The sequence below is a fragment of the Bos taurus genome, chromosome 22 (assembly GCF_002263795.3).
Source record: "Bos taurus isolate L1 Dominette 01449 registration number 42190680 breed Hereford chromosome 22, ARS-UCD2.0, whole genome shotgun sequence".
NCBI lineage: Eukaryota > Metazoa > Chordata > Mammalia > Artiodactyla > Bovidae > Bos > Bos taurus.
Window position 1 is genome coordinate 16,912,953 of NC_037349.1, and position 21,769 is coordinate 16,934,721.

Genomic DNA, 21,769 nt, shown 5'->3' on the forward strand with positions numbered 1-21,769 from the left:
ACATAAGTTTTTGGTTTTTTTTTTACTCCAAGGTGTAAGAGGCTTTAATCCTGTCCAACAGAATTTTCTGCAATGATGGAAATGTTTTATCTACGACCGTGTGATGTGGTAAGCATTAGCAGCCATGTAAGTGTTGAGCACTGGTGGGACTGAGGCAATCAATTTTAAATTTTAACTGTAATAATTTAAATAGCCACATGTGGCTAGTGATCAGTATCACAGCACAGGTAGAGGCAGATGTCTTACATCTGAATTCCACCCTCTTGCTCACTAGCTGGGAGATTTGGGGCAAGCTGCTGTATCTCATGATACCTCAGGTTTCTTAGCCATGAAATGGGATTATTTCTCTGTTACATTCTAGCCCACATGAGCTCACTATGTGAAAAGGGTCAAAACTCTATACAGGTAGAGAGCAGTTTCAGAAATGGGTGCAGCCTGGACTGTAATGGGTCTCTCGGATTAGGGCCTTCCAGCAGGGCTACTGTCAGAGGCCAATCACAAGGCTGTCTCTGGTGGGGACCCCCAGGCCCAAGTGCCTGCCACATGGTCTTAAGGAACAGCTCCACCTCCTTTCATCACATATACACACAGAGCACAGACCTCATGCAGCCCCAGAGGGGCAAAAAGAGACTTTAATTGGGGGAGGGAGGACCCACCAGAGTAAGAAAAGGTACAGCGAGCGGGGAAGCAGAGGAGCCAGAGCAGGCAGGAGGTCCTGGCAGGGATGCTCTGGAGGACTCACCTCTCCACCTCTAGCACAGGCACTGCACTGACAGACAAGGCGAAACAGCGACCCCTCCCAGCTGGGAGGGCACGAAGCGGCCCCTGAGGCCGAAGGCTGCCTAGCTTCTAGGCCCCAGCTCCTTCCTAGGTGTGGCTGGTGGCCAGCAGTTCAGCCCTTGTCCCCAATCAGTGCTGGGTGGCCAACTGCAGGCAGGGCTCAGGAAGCTGGTAGAGGGTCCCCACCGCTTCTACTGAGCCTAAGGAGACAGGAGGACGAGGGAGAGGAACACAAGTCTGAAACCCCCCTCCCTCCCCACCTGGAATGGCTCCGGGGAGGAACAGTAGTCGCCTTTTGGCTCCAGGCCCGCCCAGACCCACAGCGACCAGTAAGGTACAATCACTGGGACCAGTCACAGCCACTGGAGGTGGAGATTGTTTTTTTTAAAAAAAAAAAAAAAGACAAAAAGGTTACAGTCTCCTACAAGCACAGAGTTTTAAGTTTCAAGACATTAAAAAAAAAAATCTGTCCCGGCCCAGGGGACTGAACAACAGAAGCCAGCCTGACCAGGCACATGTGGCCTCGGGGCAGGTCCACTGCTGCTTTGTGGCCCAGCGAGCAAGCACACCACCCCCCTCCCGCATCTAATGCCCACCCTGACCCAGCTCCCCTCCGCTGCTGCTGCCGCTGCCGTCGCTGCACTGCTCTGGGAAGTTAACTCCAGGACGACTTCACAGAGACACGGGGGATCCTGAGGGGGAAGGCCACGAGATCCAGCCAGGTGGTTTAAAACTGTCAAGAGAACCAAGAGGCAGTGAATGATGGTTATTACTGTATCCTGGCAGGCCTGTTCTGGGGAGGGGGGCTGATCTGTGAGCTGTAACTATACTCACATTTCTGTGGGGCAGGACTAGGTCTGAGGACACACTGTGGGCATGCGCTAGTTGGTCCCAAATCAGCAGGCACTGGCCCTAAAACTTAGCATTAGACAAGGCAGAAAAATTATGGGTGACATGGGCTCTTCCACAGCTCCCCTTCGTTTTGCCGTGGAGACACCAAAAAGCCTTGTCACAGTGCCTTGCTTGCTGAACTGAGGTTGCCTTCTGTAGAAATGGGGGCTCATGTGCAAATGCCTGGGGATTCAGAAAGGGACCCAGGAGCTGGTGCTTTGCATCAAGCTCTGAGGGGTCCGCCAAGCAGGAGAGGCCCTGGATATGCTTTGTGCCCTTAAATATCCCCCACAGTGCCCAGACCCGCCCTGGACATTTTATAGACCAGATGCTGTGGACTTCTGGCCCACTTGCTAAACTCAGCCCAAAGATGAGCACTGTCTGGCTCACAGTGTTTCAAAGATTATGAACTAGTTGCTATGAATATGAATTAGACAACCTTGAAAAAACAGAAGACACTGCACACAAATCCAGATTCTGAAATTATTTTGATGAAGCCAGAGGGCTGGAGCTGTGTGGTGGTGACCCTCCTAGGGTGAGGCATGTGCTCCCTAGGTCCCCACAGAACCCACCTCACTCATGCACATAATGGCCTGAGCCTTACATGCACCTGAGTGTGTCACCCTGCCAGATGCCATGATACTATCTCAGATTTGTGAGTCAGAAAAACTGAGTCCTGGTACCTTCACTTACTGGCTGAGGCACTTTAAATATGTGACAACTTCAAGAGCCCAGCTGATACATCCATGAAGTGAGGATAAAGATTCAAAGACTGTTTTAGATGTTAAATGAGATATTGCTGATACTTGGCTTTTTGGATGTTTCTTTTGGCCATGCATGTGGCATGTGGAATCTTGGTTCCCTGATCAGGGATGGAACCCGTGCCCCCTGCATTGAAAGTGCAGGGTCTTAACCAGTGGACCACATGGGAAGTCTTTTTTTTTCCCCTGAAATACTCATATGTACTTTTTCAGCTGTGTTACTATAGAAATGCAATTACTGTAACAACTAAATGACTACTGAATGAATGAGCCAATACTAAATTGGGACAAAAACTATTTTTCATTTTCTTCAGTTGAATTTAGAGGCCTGCCCGTGCCCTGGCCACATAACCTTTGTGCTATAATACAGGGAGAGTTTACTATGTACCAAGTGATATGCTTTATACACATTTCCTCATTTAATGCTCAACTACACTGAAAAGGTATATACTAATTAACAGTCTCATTTCAGGGTTGAGGAAACTGAGGCTTTGTCAAGAAGTTCTGTAAGATGCCTGAGGAGGCAGTGGACCCGGATGCACACAAAGGTGGTCTGACCCTGCCACCTGTGTGACCTGAACAAGCGTGCTCCCCTGGGTGCACAGCACAGCTACTCTGTACACTGCCTGCCCTCGGTATAATTAAAGCCCAGGGGAAGTGGGTTTAATTTCCATTTTTAGGAGCCTGAGCTCCTTCTGGGCTGGACCTGTATGCACTGGTAGGAGTAAACACTACTTCTACCATCTAGGGATCATAGTCAATTCTGAGTGGAACATGTCAACAAACCAAAGACTGTTTGGAAAAAGCAGAAAAAAAAAAAAAGGTGGCATGCTGTGAATGTCTAAAAAAGAACTGTGTCATCAGTTCATTAATGTAAACAATCTGTCCTCCTCAGAGGGCTGCAGTCCTTTCTGTCAGGAAGGCACAAACAACTGTTTGACTTAAGCCATGAAAATGATGGAAAACAGAGCGAAGAAATCATGACTTTAAGCCTGAGAAACAGATGCTGAAGGAAACTATTCGAGTCTGTTTGAGAAGTGGAATTATACTATGATTAACCACCCTATATTCCCAGAAAATTCACATGTGGCTTTAACTTGACTCACTCAGGGACGAACAAGATACATGGAAGGACTCTATATATTCTGAGACATAGAAATGAACGACTAAGAGAGGCACTACCCAGGGCCCTGGAGATGCTCTATAGCTCTCCAAGATGAACCTTGGGGCCCTCCCACACCAAAGCATGGGGCTGACCTGCTGCCCACCAGGGTTCCTAGAGGCCTCAGAAAATATTTATGCACAGTGGGCACCATTTCCCCACCAGATGCTAAGTTCTCAGCACAACCTTTAGGTCTTTCTACTTCTGTAAGGAAACCAGGAAGGCCACTCCACTTACATTCTTAAGGAACTCCTCAGCCACAATGCGTGCACGGGCATTGACAGACAGCTTCATCTCACTGATTTCTTTGTCAATTTCCTCCATGAAGTGGATCACAAAGTCCACCAACTTGTGCTTATACATCTGTTCTGTGTGGAAGTTGGTGATCAGAAAGCTGATGTCATACCCCTAGGGAAGGAAGACAGTGGAGAGGAGGGAGAGAATCAACATCCTGGGGCACTTCACTGGCCAGGCCCTCTATGTCACTCAGCCACATGCTTCCAGCTGACCTCCCAAGCTACACACCCTTCAGGCAGCAGCCCATCTGCTCTGGTGGCGATGTGTATGCTGGATCCAAGGAACTAACAGGTGGATCAACTGATCCCAATTGAGAATTTTGTCTGGCAGACTATCTGTGGTATAAACAATTGTGTTCAGAATGAATCAAGGGAGAGTGAAAGGACTTGAAATCTTGTTACAGAAAAATCTCATCAAACAACAGGAACATTTAGTCCAGAGAGAAAAGAAAATGCTGTGGGAGGACGGATTGAGGTTTTTAACTATAGGTCAAACTGTGTAGAACAGCAATTTTATTTATTCTTGGTGGCCCTGGAGGTTAGATCTAGGAACAGGAGAGATTTTAGCTCAGGATAAGGGCGAGTTTGGCCAACAACTAATGTGTCTGACAATGGTGTCCGCTGCTCTGTGTGGCAGTTGCTTAGTCACTGACCGGCAGGGAGTTGAGCAGGCAGAGAATCTGTAGTGAGCGCTCAAGTACAAAGTCAGGCAACAACTGACCCCATATTAACTGTGGCCTTGAGAGACTGACTCAGTTGGTGGCAGAATTTAGAATTCTGATTCGTCATGCCCTTTCTGCCACTACACTATAGGCTCTGGGAAGGTGAGCAATGCACCTCATCTTTTTTTGCCTTTTCCACAGCTGAGACAGACTCAACCTCCTAAGCTGATTCCCCTTATTCTTACTCCAGCCAAAATGAAGACCAATACTCAACTCAGGCTGTGGGTACCCTACAGCTTGAGGAGCAAGCAATCTCAATTTTAGAAACAATCCGAGGCCACTAGCAGTGGACTCAGTAGTGAACTCTGGGTATTACCAACACATGGATCACACACCTCCACTGGTTTCCTTCGGAGGATAAAGAAGTTCTCTGCTCGCATCATCATGAAGCGCATGAACTTGTGACATAGAATCTTCTCGATTTCATCAGCCTGGTAAAAGCAAAGAAGAAATGTGTTTCCCTAAAGTCATTCCCTAAAGGCCAACAGAAATTTGTAGCCTGGTCTTCTGACCCCAATTTCCCCCACATTCGCTGGAGACACTGGGGTTGGGTATTGAAGTCTGAATCATGCAGTAACTGGTTGCCAGCTAAAAGGAAGGTCCACTACATTAGAGCTCTCCAACTTAATGGGGCATTATCATGATCTTGCCTTTACCCATTCCAGAAAGCTAACTCTGACAAACCCAAATCTTATTTTTTTTTAACTTAAAAACACATTTTGGCCACACCATGTGGCATGCAGGATCTTAGGTCCCAGACCAGGGATCGAACCCAAGTCTCCTGTAGTAGAAGCCCAGAGTCTTAACCACTGAACCACTAGGGAGGTCCTGGCAAGCCCCAATCTTTTATCCAATCCTTCCAGAATCCACATCTATATTCAAATCTGCCCTTTCCAGTCTCATTTCACTAATGCTACATCTTCCAGTCAGTGATACACACTATGAAGAATGTCAGATAACCTTAGATGCTCTCCACTTTAATAACAATGAACATCAAACAATCCCCAAAGTTTTTCCCTGATGAACTCTCAACATTTCTGATGAAAGAATTTTGTATTACGGGCTGGCAAGATCTTAAAAGCTCCCAATATTTATTAATCTCCTCTTTTAACAAAGAGCAGACACTAGGGATAGAGCTTTCCGGAGGCAAAATTCTAACTCTGCTTTATTTTCAATGTGCTTGTATTTTAGTGTTGTCCTCAATTCGGCAAGGCATATTGTTTTTCTTTTTATGGTAAATTTAAGTAAAAGAAAATAAGTTAATTGAAAGAAATCTATTAAGTAAAGAAGTAGCCAAGTGGTCCATAAACATGGAAGAAATAATGGGGGTAGTGGGAATGTCAGACATTTGTGAAACAATGAAGAAACATTAAACTACACTTCATTTTCTTACCCTAAATCTCACTTTTGGAGTTTATGGCTATCAAATGGATACCATTACTACTTATTTGTCTGAACTGAACTTATTCTTCATTCATTAGGAAGAGTTTTATGACCTAACACCAAACTGGCCCATAGCCCTGGCTGCTACATTACCTGCCGTCTAATCCAGAGCAAAGCCTAGAAGATAAGGCTTTCCCTTTATTCTACTGATCTGGTAAGTTTAGCAAATCATTTCCTGGAAAGAGAACCTGGGTTTCATTGCACCCTGAATCTGGCATGTTGACCTCTTACAGAAGGGGTCCCTGGCCTCCCCAGGGAGGCAGGGGATCTAGGGTGAGCTTACCTGTTTCACAGCAATGCTGACCCTGACAGAGTTGATGGAGCCTTCAATCAGAACCTTTTCCTTTTCATTCCTGCTGATGGTCACGGGTTGTAGCAGGAGCTCTTTGCTACTCCTGAGAACACAAAATGACAGAGGTCTCTGTACTATAAAAGAACAGAATGGTCAGGGAGACTCCATGGCAGGTTCTAGAATCACTATCTGGGACCACAGAGTCCAAGGAATAAGAGACTCACAAGCAAGGGTGCTCCAAGATGGGGGCCAGAGAGCATGTTCTCCAGCAGAAGAGCACAGGCTCTAGAGTCAGGGTGAAAAGGTTCTGAAATTCAGCCTCCTTTGTTACTTCCGTTGGGCAAGTTATCTGTTGGAATCTCAACTTCCTCATTTGAAACACATCAAAAAGGGTCAAGTGTGTAACAAGTGAGCCTGGCACATTGTAGGAGCTTTATAAATGACAGCTCCTATTTTCTTAACTATGGGCAAACCCATACCCTGTTTAGGGAATGAGAGAGCCTGCCCCTTAGAGATAAGGACAAGCTAAAATCAAACAGTTTGGCCTCCTCTAATAATCAATCCAGAATAATTCACTTATTCAAAATTATGACCCCTCTCAACTCAGTTCCCATTTTGATGCCTCTGGATCCCTCTGACGGTAGTTAACGGTATTGGTGGTGTCTGTGAGCTATTATCCTTTAAAAATGCCTAGTGGAAACCATATATGTTAAGTAGCATAACAGGACACATTTTAACATCATGTCAGTTTTCTTACATTCAAATCATATCAATTTACTGTGGTAACAATCCTTATCTCAGTTGTATATGTACCAGATTAAACGTCAATGGGGAAAAAAAATTTACTTACAAAACATAAATCAGATAAAATAATCCAAAGTATAGAATATTTGTAGTAGGGGATGGGAGTCCAGTTGTTTGTTTGTTTTTTGAGGGGAGGGATCCTTGATCTTCAAATTTGAGAAGAGCAGAGATGGCATCTCAGATAACTCAATTCTCAAGTCTTCTCCTTAAATTGCTGGAGGGTTCAGTACCTCCTTGGGAGATATTTCCCAAATGGCCCTATGTTGAGAAGTCACAACTTGTGTCAAGCAAATCTTGGCTCCAGAGTAGCTTCTCCCGAGTTTTGTCCTGTCAACCCACTGAGACCCAATTTTCTGAACTTCAAATTGGGAACCATCATTTACCTGGCAGCAAGACAAAAAATGTGAATTGTAGTTGTTGTGACAACTCCAGGATGGAAGTTTATGGCCCCCTCTGACAACAGTCATCTCTGGGTGCTGCATCCATCACCCCCTAGCCCCTTTCCTCCCATACCTGACTTCTACTTCCGGCTTGTTGTGTCGTTCCACGACCTGGGAGGAGAAATTCTCCAGGCAGAGGGCAGCCTGCAGTGTGGCCCGCACGGCACTCAGGTAGGGGCGGAGAGTGGCAGTCTGGAGGAAAACCCCAAGGGACAATCAAACTCTGTCTCACAAAATCCACTGATCCCATAGTCCAGCTACACAGGAGCCAGGCAGTACTGAGGTCCTTGGCTCTCAGACACTACAGTGAACAGAACAGACTAGGCCTTCAAGATGTCTTTCATTTTAAGTCTAGAACAGTGGTTCTCAAAAGGAGACCATTTTGCCTACTAGGGGACATACGGCAATGGCAAGACAGTCTTCATTTTCACAACTGAGGTTGGGTAGGAGTTATTGGCATTGAATAGACAGAAGTCAGGGATACTGCTACATAGCTTACAATGTACAACAGAATTATTCAGCTCCAAATAGTGCTGAAGTTGAGAAACTGTGGTCTAGAGGCACACAGGTGAATGACTGTCTTCAATCTGCCCTTTGAGTCAACAAATGTATATATCTATAGTGTGCCAGGCACACGAGGGGTTGGGAATTCAATGACTAAGACCATTTCTACCCTTACATAGTTCAACCGGGTCAGGGAGACAGACAGTTAACTATGATACAATGGGTAAAATGTGAAATAGTTAAGATTTACAAATCATATTTGCAGAAGAAACTGGTTTTGATTTGAAGATGGAAATAGCATTAGGAGGATTTTACAACGATAAAAACAAAAATGATATTCCCGGTAGAGGAAATGCCATCTAGCAACAAAGGACTATCTTCAATTCCTTGTATTAGCTAAAAGTTCTTTCTCACCCCAGGCCTTCACACATGCTGAACCATCTATCTTGCAGGTTTCTCTCCCCCTTCTTTGCCTAAGTCATCCTTTAGATCTTGGCTTATTCAGAGAAGGCCTCTTCTTTCCTCAGAGGTCCTTCTGGACTTCCCTTTTCATAGCACTTATTATAATTTACGATAATACACCCTTCAAATAGCTCCAAGAAAAGTAATTTTCTCCTTTACTAAACTGAAAGCTCCATGGTTAACAGACCATATCTATTCTATTCAAATTTACATACCCTGCAACTTGCTCAGTCAGTACCTTTCCTATACACTCTTACTCAGTTTCTGTACAATAAGTGAATGAATGAAAAAATAACAAGATTAGAGTAACAAATAGGGGCATTAAAGTAGAAATGAGTACAATGTTGCCAGGAAGCATTTTAGATTCAATGGATGAGGTTGCAAATGGTGGTCCACAGATTCATGAGGAATCTCAAATGCCAGGCTACTGAGTTTAGCTCTTCTCTTAAAAGTGATAAGGAACTTCTGGGGCTTTCTGAGGAGGAAGTTACACAACTACAGCTGCATGGAGACTTTGTGGAGAATGGATTGGAGGAGAGGGAAGTGACAGAGCCAGCAGAGAGGGTTATTTAAGTCGGGTAATGAGAGCCTGGCCTGGGGCAATGAGGGACAAGCAAGATTGTATCTGTCAAAGGTCATAGCAAATCTGAAAAAGGTACATTTTAGGTGGTCAACCCTATGACGTCTGCCCTTTCACAAATGGAGTAAGCACCTTGTGTAATACTTCAACAAGTATGCTGTTTAAAAAAATCAAGAGGCATCCCCTCAGTTAAACAACAAAAACAAAAAGAAGATCCCAGGTTTCTAGTTGAGGTAAGAAAACACAGAGCAAGAATAAGGAATACAAGAGAACAAGCAAATTTAGGGAGAGGTGAGTTTTAATCCAGACGCCTAATTTCAAGGTGTCTTCAAGATATCCAGGTGAACCTTCAAAGAGAGCTAGGAAGGCAGATTTAGAAGTTATCATAAATTATATGCTCATGAAGACCTGTACATTAAATAGGTATCGACAGGAAGAGGATAAAGAAGGGGAAGGCAGTGAACCAAACTCTCAATTGACGTTCAGAAACACCCACAATTATCAAAAGGGATGACTTCCTGAAAGGGAAAGGTCAGCGGCATCAGAGCTTAACATTCCATATTAAGGCTAATACGGTTGAATTCTGACCAGGAAAGGGTCTGCGTGGAGGCAGCAAAAGAGAGATCCTTCAGTGAGGTAAAAGTATGAGCTGGTGGCAACGTGAGGAGTGGGATAAGGAAGTACGGAGGCTTCCCTCAGAGAACTGTGGGATCAAGCAAGCGAGAAAGAAAACAGTGTATTTAGTGAAGGTCTACTCTGCGTAGAGAGGTATCCCTACTACATGCCTCAGCGGCCCTACTACGGGCTATAAGGTTACTACGTGCCTTCGAAGCGCTACCACAAACCGAGGAGGAGTCACTTCTGGCTTCCCTTCTTGCCTCAGTATCCCCCACCAGCTTCAAAGGACAGAATAGGACGCCTCAAAGCCTGCTTCTTACGAACGCGTCCCCCACTCGCCCCTTCCTCACCTCAGCCCCTGCCCCGCCCTCTTTCTCCCAGCCTCAGGGTACCCCCGCACCCCCAGCATCCCTCGGCCCAGGGCCTCTCCGTTGCAAAGTCGCATCTCCCCGAGACCCAGAGCCTAGAGACAGAAGAGTGGGGGTCCCTGGCCCGAGGCCCGGCTCTCTCACCATCGCGGGCGCTGGCTGGGCCGGAAAGCGGAAGTGCGGAAGTGGCCAGCCCCGCGACGCCTGCCCTTTCTCCAGAAGCGCAGCCGCAGTGTCCGCCCGGACGTCCGGACCGTACCATCTGTGTTCCGAGCGGGGGAGGGGGAAGCTAAGAACATTTGGTCCCTCGGAAGTTTTCCCGTTAGGACTGTCTTAGTAGCTTTAGGCTCCTGAAGCTTAAAATCAGTACTCAAGCTTCTCCCGTTCCCCATGGAGCTCTTGCTTGTGACTTTGGCTTTCTCGTCTTTTTTTCCGCCGTCTTCCCTCATAGTCATGCAATGGTGCAGCCCGACCTCAGGTTGGGCACCATATTAGGGCAAAGCAAGGCGGAGGAGCTTTTCGATCCTTCCGGTTCTGAGCCCCATCCTATCTTCAGGCCCTTCCTACCTGCAGCCTTTGGGGCTCGGCGAAACTAACTGCCGGGCCGAAAACCTGGCTGCCGAGCCCCGCCCTCCAGCGCCGGGCTGTTCCCTAGGGTACGCCCGTGGCATACCTTCTGCACCCCACCTGCAGCGGGCTAGCTCGCTGCCCGCAACCCTCCCCCCTCTAAAGACTGGGGTTGGTACTCCCGTCTTCCCGTCCCCTTGTCAACTGCAGGGGGCCCTCACATAGTTAGTTCCGGGGCGGTTGCTCTCACCGACCGGAACTGTCCGCCCCTCCCGCGGCCCCGGGGCCGCTGGAGGCAGCGAGGAGTAGGTAGAGGGGGCGGGGGCCGCCATAGGGTGTCCTTAGAGGACTGGGACCCTGAAGGCGGGACATTGGGGCGATCCATGGGTGGGGCCAGCCATTAACCAGCCCCACTTTTCCTGTGCCAGGCACTGAACTGAGCTCTTGACTGGCATCAACTCTAAATCCTCAGAACATCCCAGGGAGGTAGGTACCATTATTACCCCCATTTTTACAGATTCAGACTTAAGGGAAAACAGACTCAGAGTTAATTAACATGTTCAGGGCTACATAGACATAGGTCAGGCCTGGGCTTGAATCCAGGTATATCTGGCTGTCCAGAGATCCAGGTATCTCTTTACTATCTGGGGCAAAGAGAAGGGGCAGAGGTGGGGAGGGGTGAGACAAGAAGAGGCTGGGAGGCACGAAGAACATTAGCGTTAAGTACCGGATGCTTGGAACTCTGGGCTCAGCAGAACCCAGGAAGAGTGGAAGTGAAGGGAAGAGCATCAGAAAGACAAGCATAGTAGTATAGTAGTATATCATGGCAGTTAGGTGATCAAATTCAAAACCACCTGGATTCAAATTGCATGTTGGTAAGCTTGGACCTGCACCATCCTTACAAAGTCTGTTTTCTCATCTGTAAAATGAAGATGAGCATGGTCCCTGCTCTTGGGGTTGAGTGAGGAATTCAGTGAGCAACCAGTAAAATGTCTGCCCCTCACTTGGCACACAGTAGGTGCTGGAGAATAGGAGCTAAGCCATCATCCTTGTCAATAGGGCGCTGAAACCTGACTCCGCGAAGTGTCGGTGGATGGAAGGAGCCCTTGGACTCTTCTAGTGCCACTTTCCCCCCCATCAATGGTCCTTTCCTCTCCAGCTCCACAGGGTCCCCTATCCTGAGCCATGAGTGAGCTGAAGGACTGCCCCTTGCAGTTCCACGACTTCAAGTCTGTGGACCACCTGAAGGTCTGTCCCCGCTACACAGCGGTGTTGGCCCGCTCTGAGGATGACGGCATCGGTATCGAGGAGCTGGACACATTGCAGCTGGAGCTTGAGACCCTGCTTTCCTCTGCCAGCCGACGCCTGCGGGTGCTTGAGGCTGAAACCCAGGTTATACCCTACAGAGGGGACATCACTACAGGGATGTCACTACAGGGACATCACTACAGTCCACTACAGGGATGGACTATGACAAGTTATGGGATGTGTCATTGAGTTAGCCTCAGCTGCTGAGGCCCAGGTTACAGGATCTCAGGGGTGAAGAGAGAGACCCAAACATTGCTCGTGTGACACATAAAATATGCAAGAATGTGCATGCTCCTTCTAAAATGTGAGATTTCTTATTCACTAAGCATCTAGGGACCCCCCCCACTCCACAATGTTCTGGGTCTGTAGAGTTAATTAGGACAATTCCAGCCTTTGGGGAGTGTGCCAACTAAAGGGAAGGGGAGGTCAGACACGTATCAGGTGAATTGCTGTTCTGATTAGGAGTACTGGGGGAACTGGAATGGGAGGCCTGGATTTGAATCCTGCTGTTTCTGAGCTGTGTGATGTTGCAAAACTTACCACCTGCTTCTGCAGATCAGTCCTCTGTCTGCAAAGTGGGCTGGATAATAGGACCTACCCTCAGCTTTTGTGAGGATTAAGAGAGATTTTTACAAAGGCTCAGCCCAACGTCTGACACTTAAGTAAGCATGTCAAATGTTATTTATTGGTCTGACTCTCATTATTTCTATTTATGGCATAAACATCCTCTGAGCCCTGTGTGCCAGGTGCTCTGCCAGGACCTGGGGACCAGAGATGGCTGAGATGAACTTCCTGGTCCCCAATAGCTTATAATCCTGTTGAAGAGACAAGGTACTCCGTTTATTCTAGTTATGACCAGATGACATGATCGGGCCTAGGGGTGCGAGGTACCAGAGACTCCTGTAGAAAGAAGATGCCATTTTAACTGAACCTCCAAGATGAATAAAATTAACTTGTGGTCCCTGGGAACCCATGGAAGCTTTTCGAGTGGGGCTGTGGCACAGTCTTTTAGCATCTAAGAAGTAGAAAGCTGGTACAGGAAAGGCTTTCTAGTCATGGTAACATTTAAAGTGAAGGTTTGCTGGGAGCCATACGTGCCTTCAGTAGAAAGTTACTGCCAGCATGTTTTCCTCAGGCTAATATGCACTGCATTGTCATCTACTTGTTGGACCTGCTAAACACTGTGTGACCAGGGTGGGTGCTGCAGAGGTGAATCAATACAGACAAGTGAATGGAATGAAGACAAGTATATGAAAACATCTTGCGAGCTGGGCACAGAAAAGGAGCTGAGTTTTGCAGTATGATTAGGAGTTTGCTAGATAAAAAAAGGAAGGGGAGAGACTTAGAGCCTTCTTGAGTTCCAGATCCTAATTTTTCATGGGGAGATGGAGTTGTCCTGTGTCTTCCCTTCTCAACCTCAGTGACAGTCTTTGAATTTCAGATCCTCACTGACTGGCAGGATAAGAAAGGTGACCGACGATTCCTGAAGCTGGGTCGAGACCATGAGCTTGGAGCTCCCCCCAAACATGGGAAGCCCAAGAAGCAGAAACTGGAAGGGAAGGCGGGACATGGGCCCGGCCCTGGCCCTGGGCGACCCAAATCCAAAAACCTTCAGCCCAAGATCCAGGAATATGAATTCACCGATGACCCAATTGATGTGCCACGTATCCCCAAGAATGACGCCCCCAACAGGTTCTGGGCCCAGGAACATAGATGGGCCTTGGGATTTGGGCACTGGAGGCTGTGGAGGGGCCTGGGGCTGAGGCTGGTGGGGCAGGGGCACCCCCTCAGGCTCTGCTTCTCCCTGCAGATTCTGGGCTTCGGTGGAGCCATACTGTGCTGATATCACCAGTGAGGAAGTGCGCACGCTAGAGGAGCTACTGAAACCCCCAGAAGATGAGGCTGAACATTACAAGGTGAAGACCCCAGGCCTAGATAGACATGATGGAGAACAAGAGGGCTCAGAGATGCCTCAGAATCAAAGATCACAGAGCTATATATCATCTTCTTTTTCTCTCTCCCCAGCCTCCTGACAGTTCCATTAACCCACTCAGACACCCAGGTTCTAGCTCTCAGCTTCCTCCCTTCCACCCCGCTACATCCTAAGGCATCTTCTTCAGTGAGGTCCTCCCTTTGTCTCTGTCATCCCCTTTGCTTTGGCTCAAAAATTCATCAGCTTTTACCTTTACAGCCTCTTAACACTTGCTTCCCTCTAGAGGGATTCTCTCTCCCTTTTTATTGGATGCACCAGATGGCATGTGGGATCTTAGTTCCCTGACCAGGGATCGATCCTGCACCCCTTGCAGTAGAAGTGAGCAGTCTTCAGCATTGAACCACCATGGAAGTTCCTCTCTCTCTTTTTTATTTTTTTAATGTATAGAAGTTTTTTTTATTTTTAGTCTTTATGATGAAAATAAAAGAGGTTCCGTTAAAGAAAATTTAGAAAATACAGAAAAATGTTGGAGGGGAATTCTCCCATAGGTCTGCTGTCATGATTAGAGGTGCTTAAAACACAGCCTCGTGTGGCTCCCACTGCCCACAGACTCAGGTCCAAGCCTCAGTCCTTGGTAGCACAGCCCAGGTGCCCCTCTCCAGTGTCCTTGGCCACACCACCTCTTTACTGCTGTTATTTGCCAGCCCCACCAAGCACCTTACCCTCACTCCAGGCTCACACAAGGTCCTTTCTGGTCTCTGGGCCTCTGCACATGCCCATCTCCTCTTGGCAAACTAACACCCTTCAAGTCTCGTATTGCACGTTACCTGCACCAAAATGGTTTTGCAGGTTTCCCAGCAGAAAGTTGGTCTGTCTTTTGCACTGCCACAACACCCTAACCTACTCTGTCACTCCACTTGTCTGAATTTTTAAAAAGCTTATTTGAAAAGGTAATCTGTACGGGCAGTCACAAGTTTAAGCAGTGCATAAGCTATTTCTCTCTCATTTCTGACCTTAAGGCCTGTAGTTCTCTCGAGAGATAATAGCTGTCAACTGAAATTGTCTGTGTACACACACCATTGTGCACCTTACATCGTGGAAATTTTCCTGTACTGCCTTCTGTGTGTTTTAGTTGTTTATGTACCTGGCTTCTTTTCTAAACTATGAGTGTAAAGATTTTTATCTCCTGTATCTCTTCTCACCTGAGGCTCAGGCCTCAGCCCTGGGCTAGATACTTGGGAGACAGATAAATGAAGGAATGAGGGTGAACTAAGAGCCTGTTAGCAGTTCCAAGTGCACAGAGAGACCATGCCACACCCCAGGCATCGCTGGCCTGTATTTATCTCTTTGGGGCTGGGTGGGATGTCTCCCACAGATCCCGCCCTTGGGGAAGCACTACTCCCAGCGCTGGGCACAGGAGGACCTGCTGGAGGAGCAGAAGGACGGGGCCCGGGCAGCAGCCGTGGCTGACAAGAAGAAAGGCCTCATGGGGCCCCTGACCGAACTGGACACTAAAGTTAAGTCCCTCACCTCCCCGCCCACCCCAGGCTAGGACTTGAGTTCCCAGAACTTCAGCCCACCAGTCTACCATGTTTCTGCCCAATGCAGATGTGGATGCCCTGCTGAAGAAGTCTGAGGCCCAGCATGAGCAGCCAGAAGACGGGTGTCCCTTTGGTGCCCTGACACAGCGCCTGCTGCAGGCCTTGGTGGAGGTGAGTACCCCCAGTGCAAAACAGGAACCACTATCACTCTATTTCAATGTTTAACTGTTTATTGAAGTGTATATTTAGAAAGGTACGTAAGTCATAAATGTACAGCTTGATTGATTTTCACAAATGAGCACCCTTGTGCAACTAGTCCCAAGATCACAAAATAAAACATCATTGGCATCCCTGAAGGCCCTCTCGTGCCCCTCCCAGTGTTTAACCTCCCCCACCTCCAGGGTAGCCACTACTCCACAGTTACTTTTGTGGAGCATTAGTGAAAGGCCCTGTGCAAAGGGCTTTCTACACATCCTCTTGTTAGAGGCAGATAGTGGTTAACCCCACATTACACCGAACAAGGTTGAGGCTCAAAAAAGGGAATTGTTTGCTTGACATCACACAGCTAATAAGCGGAAGCAGGTTTCAAACACCAGATTCAGCGTCCCTTTCTTTATGCCCACTGACTATCCCAAGGCATGTCTCGTCACCTTATGAGCCTCAGTTTTCCCTCTGGCTCAAACACAATAGCATTTTTCTCTCCCATGTAGTATTCTGGGCACATGTTCCAGATCAATTGAGCTTGGGGGAGATCTCTGTTCCACACCATCAGACAGGGACCCCAGGTTTGCTGGCTTTTGAATTGTTTAAAAAAATGCATATATGTATCTTTGGCTGTGCTGGGTCTTCGTTGCTGCTTAGGTTTTTCTCTAGTTGTGGCGATCAGGGGCTACTCTGTAGTTGGGGTGCTCGGGCTTGTAATTGCAGTGGCTTCTTTTGTTGTGGAGCACGGGCTCTGGGGTGCACAGGCTCAGTAGTAGCAGCTCCTGGCCTCTAGAGCACAGGCTCAGTAGTTGTGGTGCCCAGGCTTAGTTGCTCTGCGGCATGTGGGATCTTCCTGGTTCAGGGATCAAACCTATGTCTGCTGCATTCCACAGAGCCACCAGGGAAGCCCACTTTGCTGTCGTAAACATGAGCTCTGCACAGGGTCATTCCAAATGTGACTGGCACTCCAGCCCACAGAAAAAGAGCAAGGAGGAGTGTGTGAAGGTCCCACTGGCTGTGGCTCTTATCTCGTCTAATCACTTTCCATTGGAGAGTATTTGTCACATGACCACCCTGACCACAGGGGAGGCTGGGAAGTGGGGTGTATCTGGGTAGCCATTAGCCCAGCTCCTGTAGAGGGAAGACGAGAATGGCTTTTGGACAGCCAGCCACCTCTGCCACGGTACAGCCCCTGTGCTCAGCACAGCCCCTGGTGCACTGCAAATGCTTAACGAGCCCTAGTTCTTCTCATTACTGCTGTTGAATGTTACCATCACTCTTCTGTGCTCCCTTTTGTATCAGTACAAAAACAAGAATTTATAAAATGATGAAAGCTTTTTGGAGCCAGTTTGGGAAGACTTCCCAGAGTGGGTGGAATGCAAAGAAGAAAAGATTATTTCTGGTATGTGAAGACTGTCCATGTAGGTCAGAGGGAAGCAGGAAAATGATAATACTACAGCTCTTTCTTCTTCTGACCATCTCTGTGCTCTTCTAGGAAAATATTATTTCCCCCATGGAGGACTCTCCTATTCCAGACATGTCTGGGAAAGAATCGGGGGCGGATGGGGCAAGCACCTCTCCCCGCAATCAGAACAAGCCCTTCAGGTGAGTGACATCATGTCCACACTCCACAGTCTGGCCTCTGCTTCTGTTGACTTCTGTCAATCCCAGCCTGGGGTGGTCTTTATATTCATAGAGAGACTGAGGACATTTTTATAAAGTCCAATAGAAGTCACATGTGCGTGCTGGCCAAGCACTTCCACATACACAGAGTTAGTTCAGGGTTTTCATTATGGCCCTGTTCTCACTGTAAACCTAAATGTCCAACTGGAGGGGACTGGCTGGCTAACTCGTTGTAACTCCATATGATGAAATAACTTGCAACTATCAATCATATTAGAGAAATATAATTAATTGATATGAAAAGATGGGATCAGTAGAGTGATAAGTGGAAAACATTAGTTGTAGCACAATATGAACAGTATGACCCTATTTTTACTTAAGATATATTTAAATGTGTGTACATAGCAGGTAACAAGCTAAAATAATACATAATAAAAGTGGGAAGAGGGACTTCCCAGGTTGTCCAGTGGTTAAGACTCCACACTGCCAATGCAGGGGGTGCGGGTTCAATCCCTGGTCAGAGAACTAAGATCCCACAGGGCCATGAGTGTAGCCAAAAGATTTAAAAAAAAGTGAGACTAATATTTAACACAATCTAGAGTATGTATAGTATTTATATAATAGTAACATAAAATACATATTTTTATGTATATACCATATGGGAAAAAAATGGTGTGTAATAATAACAGATAACATAATAATTCTCTCTAGGTTGTTAGCATTATAGGTTTTCCTGTATTTTATATTAAATAATATATTGATATCTGTTGCTTGTGTCTGAAACAAGATCAAATGTGTCTGTCTCTATATTTTGATATGTAGATAGACAGAGAGGGTGTCCCAAAGAGAAGGGAAGGTGTTTGCTAGCTTGGGTGCCTCAGAGGGGCCCCCCCACAGGCTGGCCTTGAGCTGAGCACTGCCCTCCCCTGCAGTGTGCCGCATACGAAGTCCCTGGAGAGCCGCATTAAGGAGGAGCTGATCGCCCAGGGCCTGCTGGAGTCTGAGGACCGCCCTGCAGAGGACTCAGAGGACGAGGTTCTGGCGGAGCTGCGCAAGCGGCAGGCTGAGCTGAAGGCGCTCAGTGCCCACAACCGCACCAAGAAGCATGACCTGCTGAGGTGAGTGTGGATGGGAGGCCTCGGCCGCAATGGTCACCTTCTGGGAGCTTGACGGCAGGCTTTTCAAACCTGGCAGGGCCTCTGAAGACCTGAGGAGCTTTGAAAAAAAAGTCATTGCTGGGCACCACCCCACTGGTTATATCTCAAACATTCTAATTCCCCTGACTAGAGATGAGGCATCTGTGAGTTATTTATTTACCTCAAACTGTGGTAAAAACAAATAATAGAAAATTTTACCCTCTAAACCGTTTTCAAGTGTACAGTTTAGTAGTGTTAATTATATTCACATTGTTGTGTGGCTTAGTTTTTAATCCTCTCCATGCTGATTTTCTTTTTCTCCCAAAGTGTGCTTTTTTTTTTTCTTGATTCTTGTTCTTTGTTTTTGGTGCCAAAACTCAGGATTGAACCAGGGACCTTTTGTTCCCCCCAAGTTTTATAGTGAAAATTTCATACATGTAGAAAATCTGACAGACTAGCACAGTAAACACCAATATACTCTCTACCTCAGATTATCAACTATTAATATTTAGTTGGGCATCTGTGATTATCAGCCTCTCACCAGGAATTGACCAGTGTTGAAGTGCAATGTCATTCATTTTGTATTCATTTCCATACATCTTGCCCTGCATTGGTCACAACAAGGATGCAGGTGGAAACCAGAGGGAGATCACGGGAGGCACTGCCATTTTATTGGGGAGATAGACAAACAGCCCAACTAAGTCCCCTTGCTTCTTATAGGCAGGTGCTGTGTCTTCACCTCACAGAGCCCCAACAGAGCAGGGCACACTCATCCATTTGGCCAGGTTGCCTATCTCTTAGACCTGGTGCTGTGGGTTAGGAGAAGAGGCAGGGCAAAGGGCTTACAGTCATTGCATGAGTGGTTGGCAAAGACATGCACCATTAGGAAAGAAAGTTGCTGACGAGCTGCTGGGGTATTTAAGGATGAGGGTGTACTGAGTGTCTACCATGTACCACGGGTTTTATGTCTGCCCTCTTACTTAATCTCCTGTACAGCCCAGAGAGTAGCTGGTAGTTTTTTCCCTGTGCACCAAATGAGGAAATAAAGGCCCAGTGAAATGAGTGCTCTGCTGAAGGCCACACAGCCAGCAAACAGCCAAGCTGTGACTCAAGCCCAAGGCTGAGTCCAAAGCCTCATTCTAGTTCCCTCTCAAGGGCAAGAAGAGGAAAATACAGATAAAAGAGTATGGAGGAAGGGAGGGCAAGGCAGAGGGGGAGAGAGAAGTAGGGCTGTGCAGATGTGGAAGTCAGGGGCAGTGAAGGAACTAGATTGACTGTCAGAAGGCCCGCATGTACCCCTCAGCCCTGCATGGACAGGCTGCAAGGCATGTCCTGCCCCGAGCAGCAGCTTCCCCTTCTGAAAAATCAACAGGTTAAACTATGTGGATCTCTTTAGTGACCTTCCAGCTCCACCATCAATTGAATTGATAGGTCAGGTTCCATTCAGAGGCATCAATTTGGCGTCTCACTTGCCTCCTGTAGACCTCAGGCTGCCTGGACCCTTAGATGGCTCTGGAATTTGGATGCTGAAGTAAGCAGGTCTTTTGCTGGCACCGGGACACCTTTTAAAGATAGTTGGGAGCCAGCCTGCTTCGATTCAGATTTCTGCTCACTAGCTGTGGGATCCTGGGGCATTTCTTTCCCTCCTTGAGCCTCAGTTCCCTCAGTGGTAACAAGAATATTAGTAGTACCTACCTCACAAGGTTGTTATGAGGATTAATTGAATTACTGTTTTTGAAGAGGCAGTACTTGACACAGGGCACCACCTAAGTGTGGCTCAGTAACTTTGCTTTTTGGTATGGAAAGGTCCACGGTCCCCGGGTAGCAGATGGGCTCAGTCTGGAAGAGGGAGGAGCCCCTGTCCTGGTGGGCTTCCCATAGCATCTGGTTGGCTGGTCCCCATAGGCTGGCGAAGGAGGAGGTGAGCCGACAGGAGCTGAGGCAGCGGGTCCGCATGGCAGACAATGAGGTCATGGATGCCTTCCGCAAGATCATGGCTGCCCGGCAGAAGAAACGGACCCCCACCAAGAAGGAGAAAGACCAGGCTTGGAAGACTCTGAAGGAGCGCGAGAGCATCCTGAAGCTGCTGGATGGGTAGCTCTCACCCCTGCTCAGGCCGCCTTCCCCTGGCCTGGGACGGGAGGCCCACTTCCTTCCGGCTTCCAGAAGTTTGGCCTGTGGCTGCCTAGCTAATGTCAAATGGCAGCGGTCTCTAGAGGCTGGGCCCTTCCCTGACATGTTCTGGCGTAAGTCTGTATAGCCAGGACATGAGAGGCCCTGCTGGGCTGGCCTGGGGCCCAGTCTCTGCTTGGTCCCCCAGATGAGGAGGGGCTTCATTTCTGGGTCTTCCTCACCCCCTACCCTCTCCACCCCTCACCCTCAAGGACTTCTCCATTGTGGTTTTGTAAAGTGCAGACTTAAGAATAAAGCGACTGAAACATGTTTTTTTTAAAAAGCATCCAGAATCTCTGCATGTCTGTTACTGTGGGGTAGAAAGGAACTGGTGGAGTGGCAGAGTTGACTAGGGCATGCTCGATGGCTCTCAGCCTGTGGCCACTCACCCAGGTCATTCATTCAGGGAGAACTTTCTGAAGATATCTGTGACCACAGGTAACAACATCTCAGCTCAGGGTGGTTTGACAATAAGGACATTGTGTTAGCTAGGGGTTTGGTGCTCTGGGGGCAGGGTGGCATCCACCAGGGTTGACCAAAGGGCCAGGGATCTCCACACTCCCATGGTGTCAGCTTTTGTCTGAAGTAGGTTCCCTTCCTGCTGTGCAGTGGCAGCCAGTAGCAGCTGATGGAGGCCAAATGCTTCCTTATTTCTGTCCAGCACAAGAGGGCAGGAAGGCATCAGCTGGCTTCCACGGCCCACCCCGAAGAGCAAGAAGCCTTTCCCAGACACCATTAGGTCTCACCAGCCCAATCTCGGTCCTACATGCCCATTCTGGAACCCTGGTGGATGCCACCCTGCCCCCGGAGCACCAAACCCCTAGCTAACACAATGTCCTTATTGTCAAACCACCCTGAGCTGAGATGTTGTTACCTGTGGCCACAGATATCTTCAGAAAGTTCTCCCTGAATGAATGACCTGGGATGACTCTAATGGGTTTAAACCACTCTCTATGAGAAAGGAGTCTGCTTCCCCACTAAGCCTAAGGTAGTGGGGAGACAGGGTAGAACAGATGAATAAACAGACTCTTGTCTCTGTCTCCAATTGTTCCTAAACTATGATGTCAGAGAGTCGGAGAATAATTTGCAATTTACTGTGGGAAGGTTGAGGTCCACATGGAGGTGTGGGGGTGCAGAGATTCCCTAAGGAAGTGACCTATGA

The 21,769-nt window shown here is 47.7% G+C and overlaps 2 protein-coding genes across 7 annotated transcripts; one reads left to right on the plus strand and one right to left on the minus strand.

Moving 5' to 3' along the window:
- Positions 1–30: 30 nt before the first annotated feature.
- On the plus strand, positions 31–20,893 carry TADA3 (transcriptional adaptor 3). Of its 6 annotated transcripts, XM_059879589.1 has the most exons (11): positions 31–108; positions 6,094–6,209; positions 11,119–11,176; positions 11,850–12,082; positions 13,440–13,690; positions 13,809–13,914; positions 15,307–15,446; positions 15,538–15,643; positions 17,172–17,281; positions 18,232–18,417; positions 20,341–20,893. In XM_059879589.1, exons 4-11 carry the CDS (start codon positions 11,876–11,878, stop codon positions 20,531–20,533), a joined length of 1,299 nt encoding a protein of 432 aa, XP_059735572.1. In that variant the 5' UTR covers positions 31–108; positions 6,094–6,209; positions 11,119–11,176; positions 11,850–11,875; the 3' UTR covers positions 20,534–20,893.
- Positions 1,144–10,289, minus strand: ARPC4 (actin related protein 2/3 complex subunit 4). The gene is given in 6 exon segments (NM_001076163.1): positions 1,144–1,513; positions 3,832–4,002; positions 4,948–5,043; positions 6,339–6,450; positions 7,665–7,783; positions 10,268–10,289. Coding segments are annotated over 6 exon segments (507 nt in total). The 5' UTR covers positions 10,271–10,289; the 3' UTR covers positions 1,144–1,507.
- Positions 20,894–21,769: the final 876 nt, after the last annotated feature.

Excerpts from the sequence above, each read along its gene's own strand:
- TADA3 (XM_059879589.1), top strand. The coding sequence starts at position 11,876 with ATGAGTGAGCTGAAGGACTGCCCCTTGCAGTTCCACGACTTCAAGTCT. Across the intron at positions 13,691-13,808 it reads AAGAATGACGCCCCCAACAG|ATTCTGGGCTTCGGTGGAGC; the intron begins GTTCTGGGCCCA and ends TTCTCCCTGCAG. Across the intron at positions 15,644-17,171 it reads TGCTGCAGGCCTTGGTGGAG|GAAAATATTATTTCCCCCAT; the intron begins GTGAGTACCCCC and ends GTGCTCTTCTAG.